Below are 14,674 nucleotides of genomic sequence, written 5' to 3'. Positions count from 1 at the left end.
AGGAAGTCGAAGGAGTTCATATTTATCTAAAAATATTTACCGAGCAGCTTTGTGGCATCATTCTAGGAACTAAGGGCATACTTAGACATCATTCTAGGAACTAAGGGCATACTTAGACAAGGGTCTCTGCTTTTAGATAGTTTAAATTCTACTCGACTTAGACTTTAGTAGATACAAAAGTCAACTGTAGTCAGATATTGAGTGACAAAAGGTTAGATAGGAACTTCAGAGGTGGTGTGTTTGAAGCCCTTCTCGGGACTGAGTGACAAGAGGTTTAGTGGTAGGGACCAGAAAACATTTGGGGGAAATTCAGAGCAGGAACAAATTCAAGGTAACACAGGATATTCTACTTGAAATATTAGATTTATCCTGATCATTAGAGGTGGGCCTAGCTAGAGGAGAAGATAGAGAATTAGTACTACTTAAATGTCTACAAGGCCAATTAGGTAAGAATTATCCAGAGAATTTTTTCTGAATCTAGTTTTAAGGATAATTCAGGAGATTTTGAAATGTGCTATTCAGAAATCTGTGACTAAATGAGTCTAAATATATGGCATTTGAAGGGAATGTTTGCAGTTGGTTGGTTTCCCTTTATAAAAGCCAGTGAAATCCACTTTTCATACCATTCTCTAGCTGTTGGGGAGTTCAGGAATCCCAGCACTTACTTCTCTTCCTAGAGACCACCCCCTCAACACACACTCACACATTAAATCACTGTACTTTTCGGTTCTCTTAGGAATGCGTGAATATCCATTCTAAATATAAACACAGACTTATACACCAAAGAAGTACACACATATTAGTAGTTATATTTATACTCACAGGGTCACACAATATAATAAGTGGTTATAAAACAAGAATTAAGTTTGTGTGTTTATGTCTATGATATCTGTAGGTCTGTGCTCTCCTGTGTGTGAGTGTGTGCATATGGTGGCAAATGTGTGGGGGTCAGAGGGCAACCTTGGGGACTGAGCTTCACTTTGTACCATGTTTGAGGCAGAGTCTCTCTTGTTTTTGTTGCTGCATATGCCAGGCTAGCTGGCTTGTGAGCTCCTGAGCCTCGGGAAGTTCTCTTGACCATACTTCTCATCTTCCAGTGCGAGCAGCATTGGATTACAGACACTTGAGGTACTATGTCTAGTTTTCATGTGGGGATCCGGGATGATTCACAAACCATCTTCCCACCCAGACCCAAGCCTGTAGTGTTGATAAATACTACAACATTGATTTGTATATTTTTCATGGTTCTGATAAAAAATACATCAAATGTTGAGTTTGAGTTTTCAGCTATAAACTTGGTTAGTATGTACTAGTGACGGTATATTCTTTAATCTTTAAAATTGATGAAAATTCTTACATCCTCTGCTTTCTAGCAGGACTTAGTCTTTTGCCAGTATTTCCACGTGTAGCTATTTGTATTGTTTGCCTTAGATCAACAATCTGTCTTATCTAGTAGTCATAACTTAACTTATGAACTCCTTAGTGTCTGCATTCTGTTATGAAGCATAGCTTGTTGATCTGTATTATAGACAACGGGGTGGCTGGCTAATATACACTCACATATACAATTGGCTCTGAGATGTTTGCTAGATTTCTCTCTCCTTCCAGCACTTTCTTGGCTGTCTCACATTCTCCTACCTAGACTTCTCTCTACATGTTTTCTTCTGCCTTTAACTTACATATCTCTTCCACTGCCTCATTTCTGTATGCATAAAGCAAGGCAGTGTTTAGTGATTTTTAAACATTAATAACAATGGTATTAATCACCCAGTGATTCACAGTTAAAGATATGCTTTATAGAGCGGCATTACCCTGAAGTTAATGTTCCTTTAGCCCTAGCTTCTCACCCTCTCCTTCCCACAAGCATCTGTATTGTCAAGGTTGTTCCAAAAGCGATAAGCCAGCCATAAAATCAGTTTATGGTATTTTCCTATCTTCAAAGCTACAGGAAGCTCAAATGTACTCAGCAAATATTGCTAAATTACACAAGACTATTAAATGTAACACTCCACCCTTTCTTCTGTAAAACACCCCCTCTTCCCTCCCTCTCTTTCCTCTTTCTTTCTCAGTAGAATAGCCTGTATCTTTATGGCTCTATTGTGTAATCAATTCAGAGCAAATGAGCTTCATATTAACAAGTTTCCTGAATAACTTCTGGTTTGTTTGATATAGTTGAATGAAGCTGAGATGATAAATTTTAAATTTTTTAAACAAGTCAAGTGGTAAATGTTAGTAAGTGGAATATACTACAATGCGCATGTTCTCCACTCCTTAATAATAAAATAAGTTAATCTTTATCGCACACTTATTATAATATTACTTTGACCCTCTCCAGTGTGCTTATCTCAGCATTTTCAAGTGTTTTACAACCTCAAACACACACATTGTGTTGTGTGCACAGACTGCTTTGAAGTTGACATTTGCCTTTCTGACTAGCCTGTAATAAAGGAAGTCAACCAAAAGACCAAACGTCAGATGAGGATCTCAAGCACTGCTAAGCACCACTGTCGTGGGCTGAAATACAGATTTCTAGGTCCCTTCCAAATGCCTCTGAATCACAGGTGCAGCAAATTTAACAAAATACCTGGGTATTTTTGGCAATTGTAGCATTTGATGTTACTTGTGGATAATATACACTGAGCTGGACAGAGGAAAGAGGAGGGGAAAGTGAGCTAATTCTACTTTAATTAAAATTTTATTTTAAAAAACTCAAAATAAAGTATTAAAATTAGATTAAAATGGCAGTAGAGAAGAGTTTGAAAGAAGTTTCTAATATTCTCCTTCAATAAGAATATTGATTGATCTAACACATTTATATTTTAGAATAAATAGTTTTCTTTAAACAACCATCTACTAGACACTTAGCATGTACAAGGGCCTGTATTTCATCCATAGCACCAACATTAAAAAAAATTCAGTAGCTAATTTTATATATAGTCAAATATGATTTAATGCCCTTATCTAGGACCCTTGTTCTAGTGGATGGTTTTCCTCTAGTTTTATGGATCAGTCCAAAGAAAAGGCAGAGGATTTCTATCTCGGTAGAGTCGAGGCTGTGCCCTGCGCCAGCATGGCTCTAAAAGTCACATGTGCTTGTGTGGCATCTGAAGAGCACACAGTATGCGCCAGTGGATGACCACAGAGCCATGTGTGCATCAGGCACCATTGATTGAACTAAGGGGCTCTTAATAACAATAAAAATAAAAAGACAAAGGTTGAGCGAGAAGGGGGAACACTAAAGGGACCTAGAGGGAGGTAGTTGTGGATAGATATGAACAAAATACATTGTATTAATGTATGGAATTTTCAAAAAGAAAAATACTATTCAAAAGGAACCCTCCCCAATATGACTATTCAAATGTGAAGTGAACAAGGATAGCACCAATTGACATGCCAAAATGAACTAGTAAAAGCCAAAGACGCCTCAACTCTTCACAAAGAACTATAGGCAACCAGGGAAAGCTAGGAGAGGGAGCCATAGTCTTCTCCAGGGAAGAGCATACCAATTAGTTGTCCAGTGCCGAACAGTTAACCCTGAAAACATACATACAAGTAACATTATGTGACTGAACAGTCTATATTTAAGAATATATGTGCATATACATACATGTGTGTGCATGCAATAGCAATTAGTGAAAAAAGAAGCTATGAATTTGAAAGAGAGTAAGAACGGCCATCTGGGAGGATTTGAAGGGAGGAAAAGGAGCAGATAACTGTTGTAAGTATATTATAATCTCCAAAATAAAAACAAAAGATTAAAAAACAAAACAATAAGCCAGGTGGTGGTGGCACATGCCTTTAATCCCAGCACTCAGGAGGCAGAGGCAGGTAGATCTCTGTGAGTTTGACAAGGCCAGCCTGGTCTACAGAGTGAGTTCCAGGAAAGGTGCAAAGCTACACAGAGAAACCCTGTCTCAAAACAAAATAAAACAAAACAAAACAAAAAACAATAAAACCATCATGATAGCTAGGAGTAGTATAGCAGTTTTTGAGTTGTAACTTTCACAGATGGGGAAAATCTACTATGAAGTTTGAGACCAACACCCTTAAGATAAATATATTACCAGATTTGAGTGTCCTTAGTAGGTAGCAAAGATCAATGTTTAATAATGCATACAAAACAGAGCGCTTTGTATCAAATCAAATAGAGTGTCAAGTACTCATAAATCTGCAAATGGATGAGGCATAAACTGAGCAATCAAACCAAGTACTTCCAGGAATAGAAGGACATTGTCGATGCTGGTGCATTTAATGAGCCTAGTCTCAGTTGTCAGTGTACCTCTATTGCATGTGTTCATTTCAGTCTCACCAGCTTCATGATAACTATGGAGCTGGAGATCTTCACTAAGTGATTGTTATCCACATTTCTTTTCACAAGTGGTTTCAGTCCATAAAAGGAGGCTCCACACCTGCCTCAGCACATCAAATGCTTTATTTTCATACCATTGAAAGTTAATTCATACAACTAATGTGTGTTTTAGAAGAGAATACTCTTGTGTCAGTATCCCTATTATGTGCATTGTTAGAAACCTAGACAACGTCTTAGTAGGCCTTTTTCCACATCATCACAGGTCTGCTACAAAACCTGAAGCTCCAGCAATTATAATGATGAAATATGTACTTTTCCAATTCACTTAAAATAATGTATACCCATATATGCATGTGCTTACCTGTGAACAGTATTTTATAGGATAATTATTTAGCTTTAAAATCTACATGGTAATATAAATTGCACACATCTTTCTCTAACTTATGTGGTTCCTGTTACTTTTTTTTAATGCATGGCAATATCTATGAATAAATGAATATCATTTATTCATTTATTTAGAGAGGAAAGAGTGTGGCTGTGCAGCAGAGGGCTCATATGGAGCTTTGCAGGAGTCAGTTCTCTCCTTGGTTGCAGAGACCTCTACCTGCTGACCTTTTTTACTGCTGTGTTGTATACATAATGAATATTTCTGAATACTTCTCCTTTGCATACAGGCATGCCTTTTGCTGTCTCAGAAGATATCTAACAGTTGATTTGCAAGGCCGTAAGATAAATACACATATTTAAATTTTCCCTAGATGTTGCCAACTTAAACTTTGAAGTAGCAGTACCAATCTTTAACCTTGTCAGCCATTAATGAAAATTTGCATTTACTCACATCATGAAAACTCTTGCTACTGACTTTAATATTTTTGCTTATTCTGATTTATAAATCAAAATGTTTCTTGTTCTATCTCTATCATTCTAACTTACAGTTACATGGTTATGTAAGCAATTATAAACATATTTTCATGTTTATTAACCATCTGGATTTCCTACCGCTTACTCTTTGCCATTTCTTGTAAGTTATTAGGGTGAACATGATACATATTGTATAGATTATTGCTATACGAAGCATAGTTTAATGAAGACACCAAGTTGTGCTTTGAAGTCCTTTACTGAGTTTGTCTTGAGACTACTTCTACATGTTCCTCTACAGGAACTGAATGTTTTGGGCAGGATTCCTAAAGTAGATCTCTCTTTTGAAAACACGAAACTTGGTAGCTGATTTTTGACTTGCAGACTCCCAGGCTGCTTTGCCAAATCCTGCCTTGGATATAGTGGTGTAAGATTCTTCCCTACCAGCCAGCTATCCTTCTGCTTAGGTAGATTTGCACTGAGTTCTTCAGCCTTCTGCCTTCCCTGTGTGTTTGGTTTTCCACAGTATTTTCTCCTAATAAAACTCTTGGATATTTAATACCATGTTGTTATCTGTTTGGAGAATCTAGACTAATATGTAGTTGGAGTTTTCCTGGTCCCACCTGGCTTGCAGACACTCAGACGCAAATAAACACATAGATGCTTATATTAATTAAAACTGTTTGGCCTAGTAGCTCAGGCTTCTTGCTTGCTAGATTTTACACTTAAATTAAGCCATAATTCTTATTTATGTTTAGCCACATGGCTTGGTACCTTTTTCCAGTTCTGCCTTCACATCTTGCTTCTCATGGCGGTGGGGTCTGGCAGCATCTCCTGACTCAGGCTTCCACTTCCCAGAATTCTCCTCTCTTCTTATCCTGCCTAGACTATACTTCATACCCGGCTACTGGCCAGTCAGCGTTTTATCAATCAATCAGAGCAACACATTCACAGCAAACAGAAAGACATCCCCAGCAGCTATATACAATACATTCTCATCATCTACAGTGATATCTTTTGTTATAATTTTTATGTAGTCAGTTTTGTCTCAATGTAATTTTATGTTGACTTTTGTGCCTTCTTTTAAAGATACCCTTTTTAGCCCAAAGACATTCTGTCCTAATAGTATTACGTTTTCATTTATTAAGCATATAGATCATTAGAATTATATGGTGTTAAGTAGAGGTGAAGCTTTCTTTTTCACATATTAAAATTTTAATTAAAATATAATTATGTTCTTCCTTCCCTTTGTGCTCTACATTCTTTCCCATGTCCCCTCCCTCTAACTCCCTCATGTCTCCCTCTCCTTCTCAAATTGATGGGCTCTTTTTCTTATTGTTACATACATATGCAAAAATACATAAATGCTCATTTATATCGTGACATTAACCAGCATCTGTTTACTTGGGCTTCAGGCATGCTCACAGTCACATTTGCTACTTAGGAAAGCAATGTGAAAGGTAGAGAATTGCCTAAAGCTTCAGTATCTTCATTATCCTAATAGATGTTTTGAAATGATTTTAAAATCAAAAGAAAACAAAACCTCGGATACTAAATTTGTCCCAACAAGGTAACCAAATATTTTTAGGTTCCATTAATGATATCTAAAGTTTTGTTAAAATTTTATGATATATGTTTATGTGCATAAACTCCCTTAATATCACACCTCTTCATCATATTCAAAGTAGTTTTGCAGATTTTATATCTTCTGTTTCAGAAATATTAATTTATTGCTGTTTCTCTTGAAAAAAATTGACTTAGCATATTATTTCTATGATCAAATTAGCAAATTGTAGACAGATGTATAAGATAACTAGTTCTTCTTCATAGAAACACAATCATCTAAAAATATAAATGAGAACAACTATTCAGTTCACAATAATGGCAAACCTTAAAATGTTTAGTGATAGTGATAGGTATGACATTTACAGGACAGAATCTGAAGAAAATTTTAAATCTTATTGAATTATTTAATACAACATCTGAGTCAAGAGAAAGACATTTTAAAATTAAATTTAGTGTTGCAAACTAGAATGCTATGTAAATGTATTGTGTTTTAAAGTTGCAAATAATTTCTAATGAGGTTATCTTAAACTGAACTTAATATAAAATGTTAGAAGCACTTATTGTATGGATGAATTGCTTTGGCTGGAATTGTGGCTTCATCACCTATGTCCTTGATACCATGGCACTAATCTTCCTTGTATTTGAAATGTTAGTGAGGAAGAAGAACATGCTCAAGTCAACACCTGAGACGGTGTTGCTCCTTGTCTGATTGCATATATTGTTTTAATAGTTGATATGGTTATTATGTCAAAGGATAAGTAACCAATAAAAGTCAATTATTTTACAAGTAAGGATTATGCTTTATCAAGGATTAAATAGTATGTAAATCCATTAAAAATCACGATATCCAAATTCCAGAAAGGTATTAATATAGGAAAAAAATAGACAAGGAAAAAAAGACAACCCTAAAATATGAACTATGACAGATGATAAACATTTAAACATTATTCATTTGATGAGTATTGTTGCCTCTTAAACAATTAAAATAAGGTTAGATAAATATAAAATTGTGCCTTAAGGGTTTTAAAAGTTTTATTTTGAAAATAAAATTCAAGGGGCTGGAGAGATGGCTCAGTGGTTAGGAGCACTGGCTGCTCTTCAGAGGACCCAGGTTCAATTCCAGAGCCCAAATGGCAGCTCACAACTGTCTTACACCAATGCACATAAAATAAAATTAAATAAATTATTTAAAAAAGAAAAGAAAATTCAAGATAATACATAAAACCAGCATGTAGTCAGTAGATAAATTGATTTCACAAAAAAATAAATTTTTACATATAATTGATATGTGTAATGAAAATAAGAGAAAAGGAGAAATGTTCTTGATGTGTAGAAAGTTGCTAAAATCCATTACATGAAAAATAATAGACATTTCAAGGAAGAGAAAGCATCATAGCAAATAAATATTTAAAATCTTTGAGATTAAGAAAATGTAAAGTAAAAGAGAAAATTAGCAAAAAATTAGTTTAATCATAAATATAATGGTATTATTAAAACTTAGTGGTAAATATAATTCTCTTTTTTGTAAAATGTAATTATTTAGTGGTAAAATGCTTTGTAAAGCAATGTAGCAGTAATTTGTAAAAATAGAACATATGTTTTTGATACAGTTATCCCACTTTTGAGTCTATGTCTTCCAGCTACAAATTACAAAAGCATAAATATATTTGATGATATTAATGGTAGGTTTTTTAGGGGAAGTGGGAGCAAATGCCAGGGAAGAATTGCACATCTCACAATTTAATCTAGTCTGGACCACAAGCAAAGAGCAACAAATGACTTCATAGAACTGCCTGAAGGCAGCTTGCATGTACCTACTTTCTCATGGTATTCTGTGGTCACAATGTGTGAGCACTAGAGCATTTATTTAGTATGTGTTTCATCTCCTGGTATGTTACTCAGTTAGCAGAGAGTGTGAGGATTGAAAACACTTTGTTCCAATGGAAATTTTCTCTCAATTATTAGTCATCTTATGAACAGGAAGAGGTGTTGGGTTTGTTTTAGAAAAATTCTGGGAGTGATACTGCATCCTCTCTTTTTTTTTTTCTTTTTTTCTGTAAGTAATAGGGTAATAGAGAAAATGGAAATATAATTACCTAGTTTATCCTTGTGAAATAAAATTCTCCAGCCATCTGTGCTAGCTACTTTTTATGTCATAAGCTAGAGTTTTATTGACACAAGCAAGAATCATTTTGGAAAAGGGAAATTCAATTGAGAAAATGCCCCCACCAGATGGGCCTGTGGGCAAGCCTGTGAGACATTTTCTTGGTTAATGATTGATGTAGGAGGGTCCAGTCCACTATGGGCGGTGCCACCCCTGGGCTGGTGGTCCTGGGTGCTATAAGAAAGCAGGCTGAAGAAGCCATAGGAAGCAAATCAGTAAGCAGCACCCCTCCATGGCCTCTGTTCCAGTTCCTTTCTCCAGGTTCCTGCTCTGAGCTCCTGCCCTGGCTGCCCTCGGTGATGGACATAAAAGTTGTAAGATGAAATAAACCCTTGCCTCCCCAAGTTGCTTTTGGTTATGTGTTAGCACAGTAATAGAAACCCTAACTAAGACACCATCTCTGCGATGGTAGTGTTTGGAAAGTTAATGTTTTATCGCCGGTCTTTGGTCACTCCATGTCAGGAATGCTGTCAGAAAGGGTTCTTTGGTAACGGTCAATAGCATAGCTTTAGCTGACCAGGACCTTTCAATAGCTTTTAATGAAAGTGATTACTTTTTTAGTTTATATGCTTTCTGTTTATAGTTTTGCATATGGAGTTCTGCTTAATTTCATATATTAGCTAAAATAAATGAAAAAAATGTGGAATGTCTATGGAAAATAAAATGTTGGTAGATTATTCTGACTTGCAAAAGCAAAGGAAGCGAAGTATGTAAAAAAGTATGTAAGAAGTATGTAAGAAAGTATGTAAGAAGTATGTAAGAAAGTACAGCGAGAAGATAAGGAGGTCGTAGAAAAGAATAGATGGGTCCGGGGGAAAGAGGAAACTGAAGATCAGTACCTAGCTCTTATCATCATTCACATCTGAGGTGAAAACTCTTATGAAAGGCTTCTAATATTTTCTGTCAGCTCTGTGGTCACTTCTATTAGCTAAACAGTTAACTTGCCAATTAATTATGTACTATCTTCTAATCAGCTGTAAAATGGTCTGTTTTATGTTTAGGTTAATTCTCCCTCCAGGATTATAGCTTACTTTCTTAATGAGGTTTACACTGTCTGGAGTCCTGGACCATGTCTTAGAAACTTCTTTTACCGTGCCTTCATGATTGTTGCCACAGAGACACTCATTATGGGGGACCAATGACACGTGAGGCAGGAAGGTGACAGAAGAGGGAGCGTGAGTGGGTGAGGACACAGGAATAATAGATATGGATAAGGATGTTTGTGCTGTTGTTGGGAAGGTGAGTGAGAGAAATGTGGAAATAACTTGTCTTCTCCCTTCACAGCCACTGAATATGCCTATGTATTGCTGGGGTGTGAATAGTTTTAGCTTCTCTTATTAACACACTTATTTAAAAAAAATTGAGATTTTTTTTAAAGAGTGATTTTAAATTGTAAGTGCATTTTAACATTTGAATAGGATTTGAGTTTTTATGATAAGCTTATGGGTAGTCTCCATATATAAATATTCCACAAATACACATACATTTTACTCCTTATATTTTCCAAATCTTATTTAATGATCATGAATAAATTAAAAAAAAAGTTGTATGTCCAAAATTTTGGCCGTTATTTTAACCACCTGAGTGCATTGCATTTGAAATAATTAAGACGCAGTATTCAAACATTTGAATAGTTGAAGCAGGAATCTCTCATACAATTGCATCTGAAGGAAAATGTGCTTTTCAATTTCAGATTGACTGTATTAAATTTCCTTTCTGGTGTCATGCTTTTGATAATAGGACATCTCCAAGTTTGCAGGAAAAGATCACACAGTTCTCGGAGAAGGTGGAGTCACACTGAGTGGAGGTCAACGTGCAAGGATTTCTTTAGCAAGGTGAACAATTACCTGTTGCTCCAGTGAGCATTTGCTGTAAATGCCATGCATATACAATTATATATTTGCATTTCTCTAATGCTTCATGTTTTGTCTCTGGGATTGACAATTTCTTTTAAGAACTATAGACAGCATAATATTCAGATTTGGTAAAGATGGTGGCTTTTTTCAAAATACATACTTGTATTTTTATTGTTCATACTTGTTTGTTATGTTGCATATATTACTCTGAACAGAAAACTATAGAGTTCTGAAAAGGACAGGAGGAGAATTATGAACTTCTGTTAATTCCATCATGCATCTGTAGCAGGAATCTTAAAAGTTCTTATTAATAAAATCAAACCTGAGGCGAGTTATTGGGGTCCATGCTGGTAGATCAGAGAGACAGAACAAGCCACAGCTATCTCACCTCGCCGGATCCTCAGCTGGTCTTGTCTCCTCAGACTGGATGCTTCTGTGTCCTCATCCCAATGGCTCTCAGCTGAACTGCTGCTGGAAAGCCTGAAGCTTAACCAGCCACATGCTTAACCAGCCAAAAGCTTCTAGTTTCTCGTCCTCACGCCTTATATATATTTTGCTGCTTTCTACCACCACTCCCTGGGATTAAAGGCTGGCTTTCTGGGATTAAAGGTGTGTGTCACCATGCTTGGCTATTTCCAATGTGGCCTTGAACTCACAGAGATCCAGAGGGATTTCTATCTCTGGAATGCTAGGATTAAAGGTGTGAGTGCCACCATTTTCTAGCTTTTGTATCTAGTGGCTGTCTGTTCTCTGACCCCAGATAAATTTATTAGAGTACACAATATTTTGGGGAACACAATACCACCACATGCATCTCCTTCCTCTCTCTGTCCCCAGATTCCTTCACTCAATGCTTCTCAGTTTTGACAATATACATTTTCTGTTTTTTAAATTTTAGAATATAATTTATGATTTTGTAACAAAAGTAATAAGGCAAATGATGTCACTAGGACTAAGATTTCTTGTTTGTTTTGAGACAAGGGGCAAGGTCTCCCTCTGTGGAACTCATGGTCTTCCTGTGTTTGCTTCTGAGTACTAGGATTATAGGTATGTGCCATCACCCCCAGCTGTGATATATACTGAGCACATGCCTTTATTCAGGATTCTGATTGTCCTCAGGGTCGTGTGAATACTAGGAAAGTACTCTGAAAAATTAGAAGCTGTCAAAAAGAAGCATATACAGTTCTTGTCAGGAAGAAAACATCTTATTTAAATGTAGCCCTGTTCAAAGACAATTGGTGATATGGGATTTCAGATGTTCTCTAGTTTTCTTCAAACAAAATTCTTTTTATTAAGTTACTGAAGTTGTTAATGAGAAATTACATTGACTCAGTAGCATCTTGGCCTTTTATCTTTCTTTTCCTTCCCAAACCTGGAAAAGTAAACACTGAGTACCCACAACTGATATCTTGATACCATTTCTCTCTCTCTCTCTCTCTCTCTCTCTCTCTCTCTCTCTCTCTCTCTCTCTCTCTCGTGTGTCTGTGTGTGTGATCCTCAAGCCCCACACTACCCCACAACCCTACAAGCAGAAATTGTTCTCTTCATTTTATGGAAGAAATCACAAGATAATTGAGGTAGTCAGACATTAACTTGCCAGAAGCCACAGGGAAATGGTACAGTCACTATTTAATCCAGGTCATCTTGACTCCTTGTATTCAACTGTGCCCTGATCTTGAGAATACACTGGAAAATCAGATCACTTGATATAGAAAATTCACAGGTGAGATGATGGCTTCATAATCACTTGGAAGTTAATTCCCTTATCTGTGAGCAAACGATCATATCTGAAGCATTACATTTGAGATTTAAGTTAAATATGGTATGTGACTTCAACATAGTATTTTTACTAGTTCAAGATTTAGTCATACTTGCCATGTACAATGTATAGTACTATTGAAAACAGTTGTTTACTGTTACTCTCATCCAAATGTGCAATATGTCACTTTCTGTGTGATGAACACAAACACACACACACACACACACACACACACACACACACACACACATTTTAATCTTGAGAAACTGGTCATACATGTGAAGGGGAGTGTTTAGCCTGTAGTGCTAATAATCCACCAATACATTCTGAGTAAAATTTATAGAAAATCACTTTATTTTTGTTTCCACTTAATGTCTAATGTTAAGGAGTCAAGTCTGGTGATGGTATCTCATTGGTAGAGTCTTAAGACAGCATGGAAAATCACATGTAAAGTAAAAAAGGAGAGAGAGAAGAGGGGAGAGTGTTCTCTGGTATCCCTCTCTTCATAAAGCCACAATTATCCAATCATGAAACTCCACCTTGATGATCTTCCTAAATCCTAGGCACTTTCCAAAGGTCCCACCTCCAAGCAACACCGTTGGAGTAAGGTTTCTGTCTTCTTACAGAAACTTACAGTAGATTGTTAGTTTGGAAAATATATCTTTATGTTTTTACTATTGTAAGTCGAATAAAATTGCTTACAGTTTTTTATTTTTAATTTAAAGTTAAGAAAAAGGCTGGGGAGATATCTCAGTGGTTAAGAGCACTGGCTGCTCTTCCAGAGAATCCATATTTAATTACCAGCATTAACATTACTGCTTCACAGTTATCTGTAACCCAGTTCAGGGGACCTGACACTTTTTTTTTTTTTTTTTTTTTTGCCTGAGCACACACTGTACACACGTGGTACACACATATGCAGGCAAAAACACTCAAACACAGGAAAAATTTAAAAAGAAAGTTAAATAGCATATGTACTGTTTTCTATTCCCTGTGTGTAGCAGTCATGAAAGGGGTTCAGGGACAGACTATAAGGAGCAGATGCAAAGTAAGTATCATTATTCCTCACTTAATACAGTCTGCACTATTAATAGCATAGGGATGGAAGAAGTCACTAACAGTACTACTTCTGCCCCATGTTGTGAAAAGTGCACCTCAGTGCAGGGATCTGATGACAATTCTGTAACGAATGTCGGCGGTTTAAAGTATCAGTTCTAAATGAAATACAACCCTAACTTCATTTCTACTTTGTTTACAGAGCAGTATATAAAGATGCTGATTTGTACCTCTTGGATTCTCCTTTTGGATATCTAGATGTTTTAACTGAAGAACAAATATTTGAAAAGTATGTCCTTTGACTGAGTTATGTATAATGCTCATACTAAAATATAACAAAATGTCTGTATCATCATAGGCTGCATATTAGCTCTAGAACAGTGGTTCTCAACCTGTGAATCATGACCCCTTTGGAGAGTAAGCAACCCTCTCACAGGGGTCACATATCAGATATCACACATATCAGATATTTACATTATGATTCAGAACAGTAGCAAAATTACAGTTATGAAGTAACAACGAAAATTTTATGGTTGGAGGTCACCACAACATGAACTGTATTAAAGGGTCACAGCATTAAGAAGGTTGAAATCCACTAGGCTAGAGCAATATGCTCACCATTTTTATGACTCAGAACAGAGGACTATAACACAGTATTTATTCAGTTCTAGCCTCCCCTTCATGGCCAAGGTTGAAGATTGCTTCTATTCAAACCTTTTTTGATGATCGCTTGTAAAGCCAATTTCTTTGATTGCTGTCCTGTTATAATAATTGATATTTAAATACTTTTTACATTATTGCTATCTTGAGACATGTCTTCCAGTATTTTAAGTAGTTATATTTTTAAAATTTCATTTATCTTTCTATATTAGTATTTTATTCTATATTGTTGATAAAAATTAGTGAGTTGTCTAATGGCGAATGCCTATCCTGGTACATCTGCCTTAGTCTTTTCTTGGACTCAGCCCTACCTGGGTCACAGAGAACTTGGATATATACTTCCATGAAGTACTTAGCAGAGCCCAATACGTGTGAAGTCCCTAAGAGATGCAGTTAGCCATATGACTTGATTTCAAATTTCAAAAATAACTTTATGGACAACAAAG

The 14,674-nt window shown here is 36.1% G+C and overlaps 1 protein-coding gene across 1 annotated transcript in view; it reads left to right on the top strand.

The window, feature by feature from the left end:
* Cftr (CF transmembrane conductance regulator) overlaps window positions 1-14,674 on the top strand; it is a 147,119-nt gene that overhangs the window by 75,473 nt on the left and 56,972 nt on the right. The window contains 2 exon segments of the mRNA XM_028871755.2: window positions 10,638-10,732; window positions 13,771-13,857. Coding sequence (XP_028727588.1) covers window positions 10,638-10,732; window positions 13,771-13,857 — 182 coding nt within the window.

Source organism: Peromyscus leucopus, chromosome 3 (genome assembly GCF_004664715.2).
Source record: "Peromyscus leucopus breed LL Stock chromosome 3, UCI_PerLeu_2.1, whole genome shotgun sequence".
NCBI lineage: Eukaryota > Metazoa > Chordata > Mammalia > Rodentia > Cricetidae > Peromyscus > Peromyscus leucopus.
The sequence above is the reverse complement of the archived record's forward strand: the minus strand, read 5'-3'. Positions and strand labels throughout refer to the sequence as shown.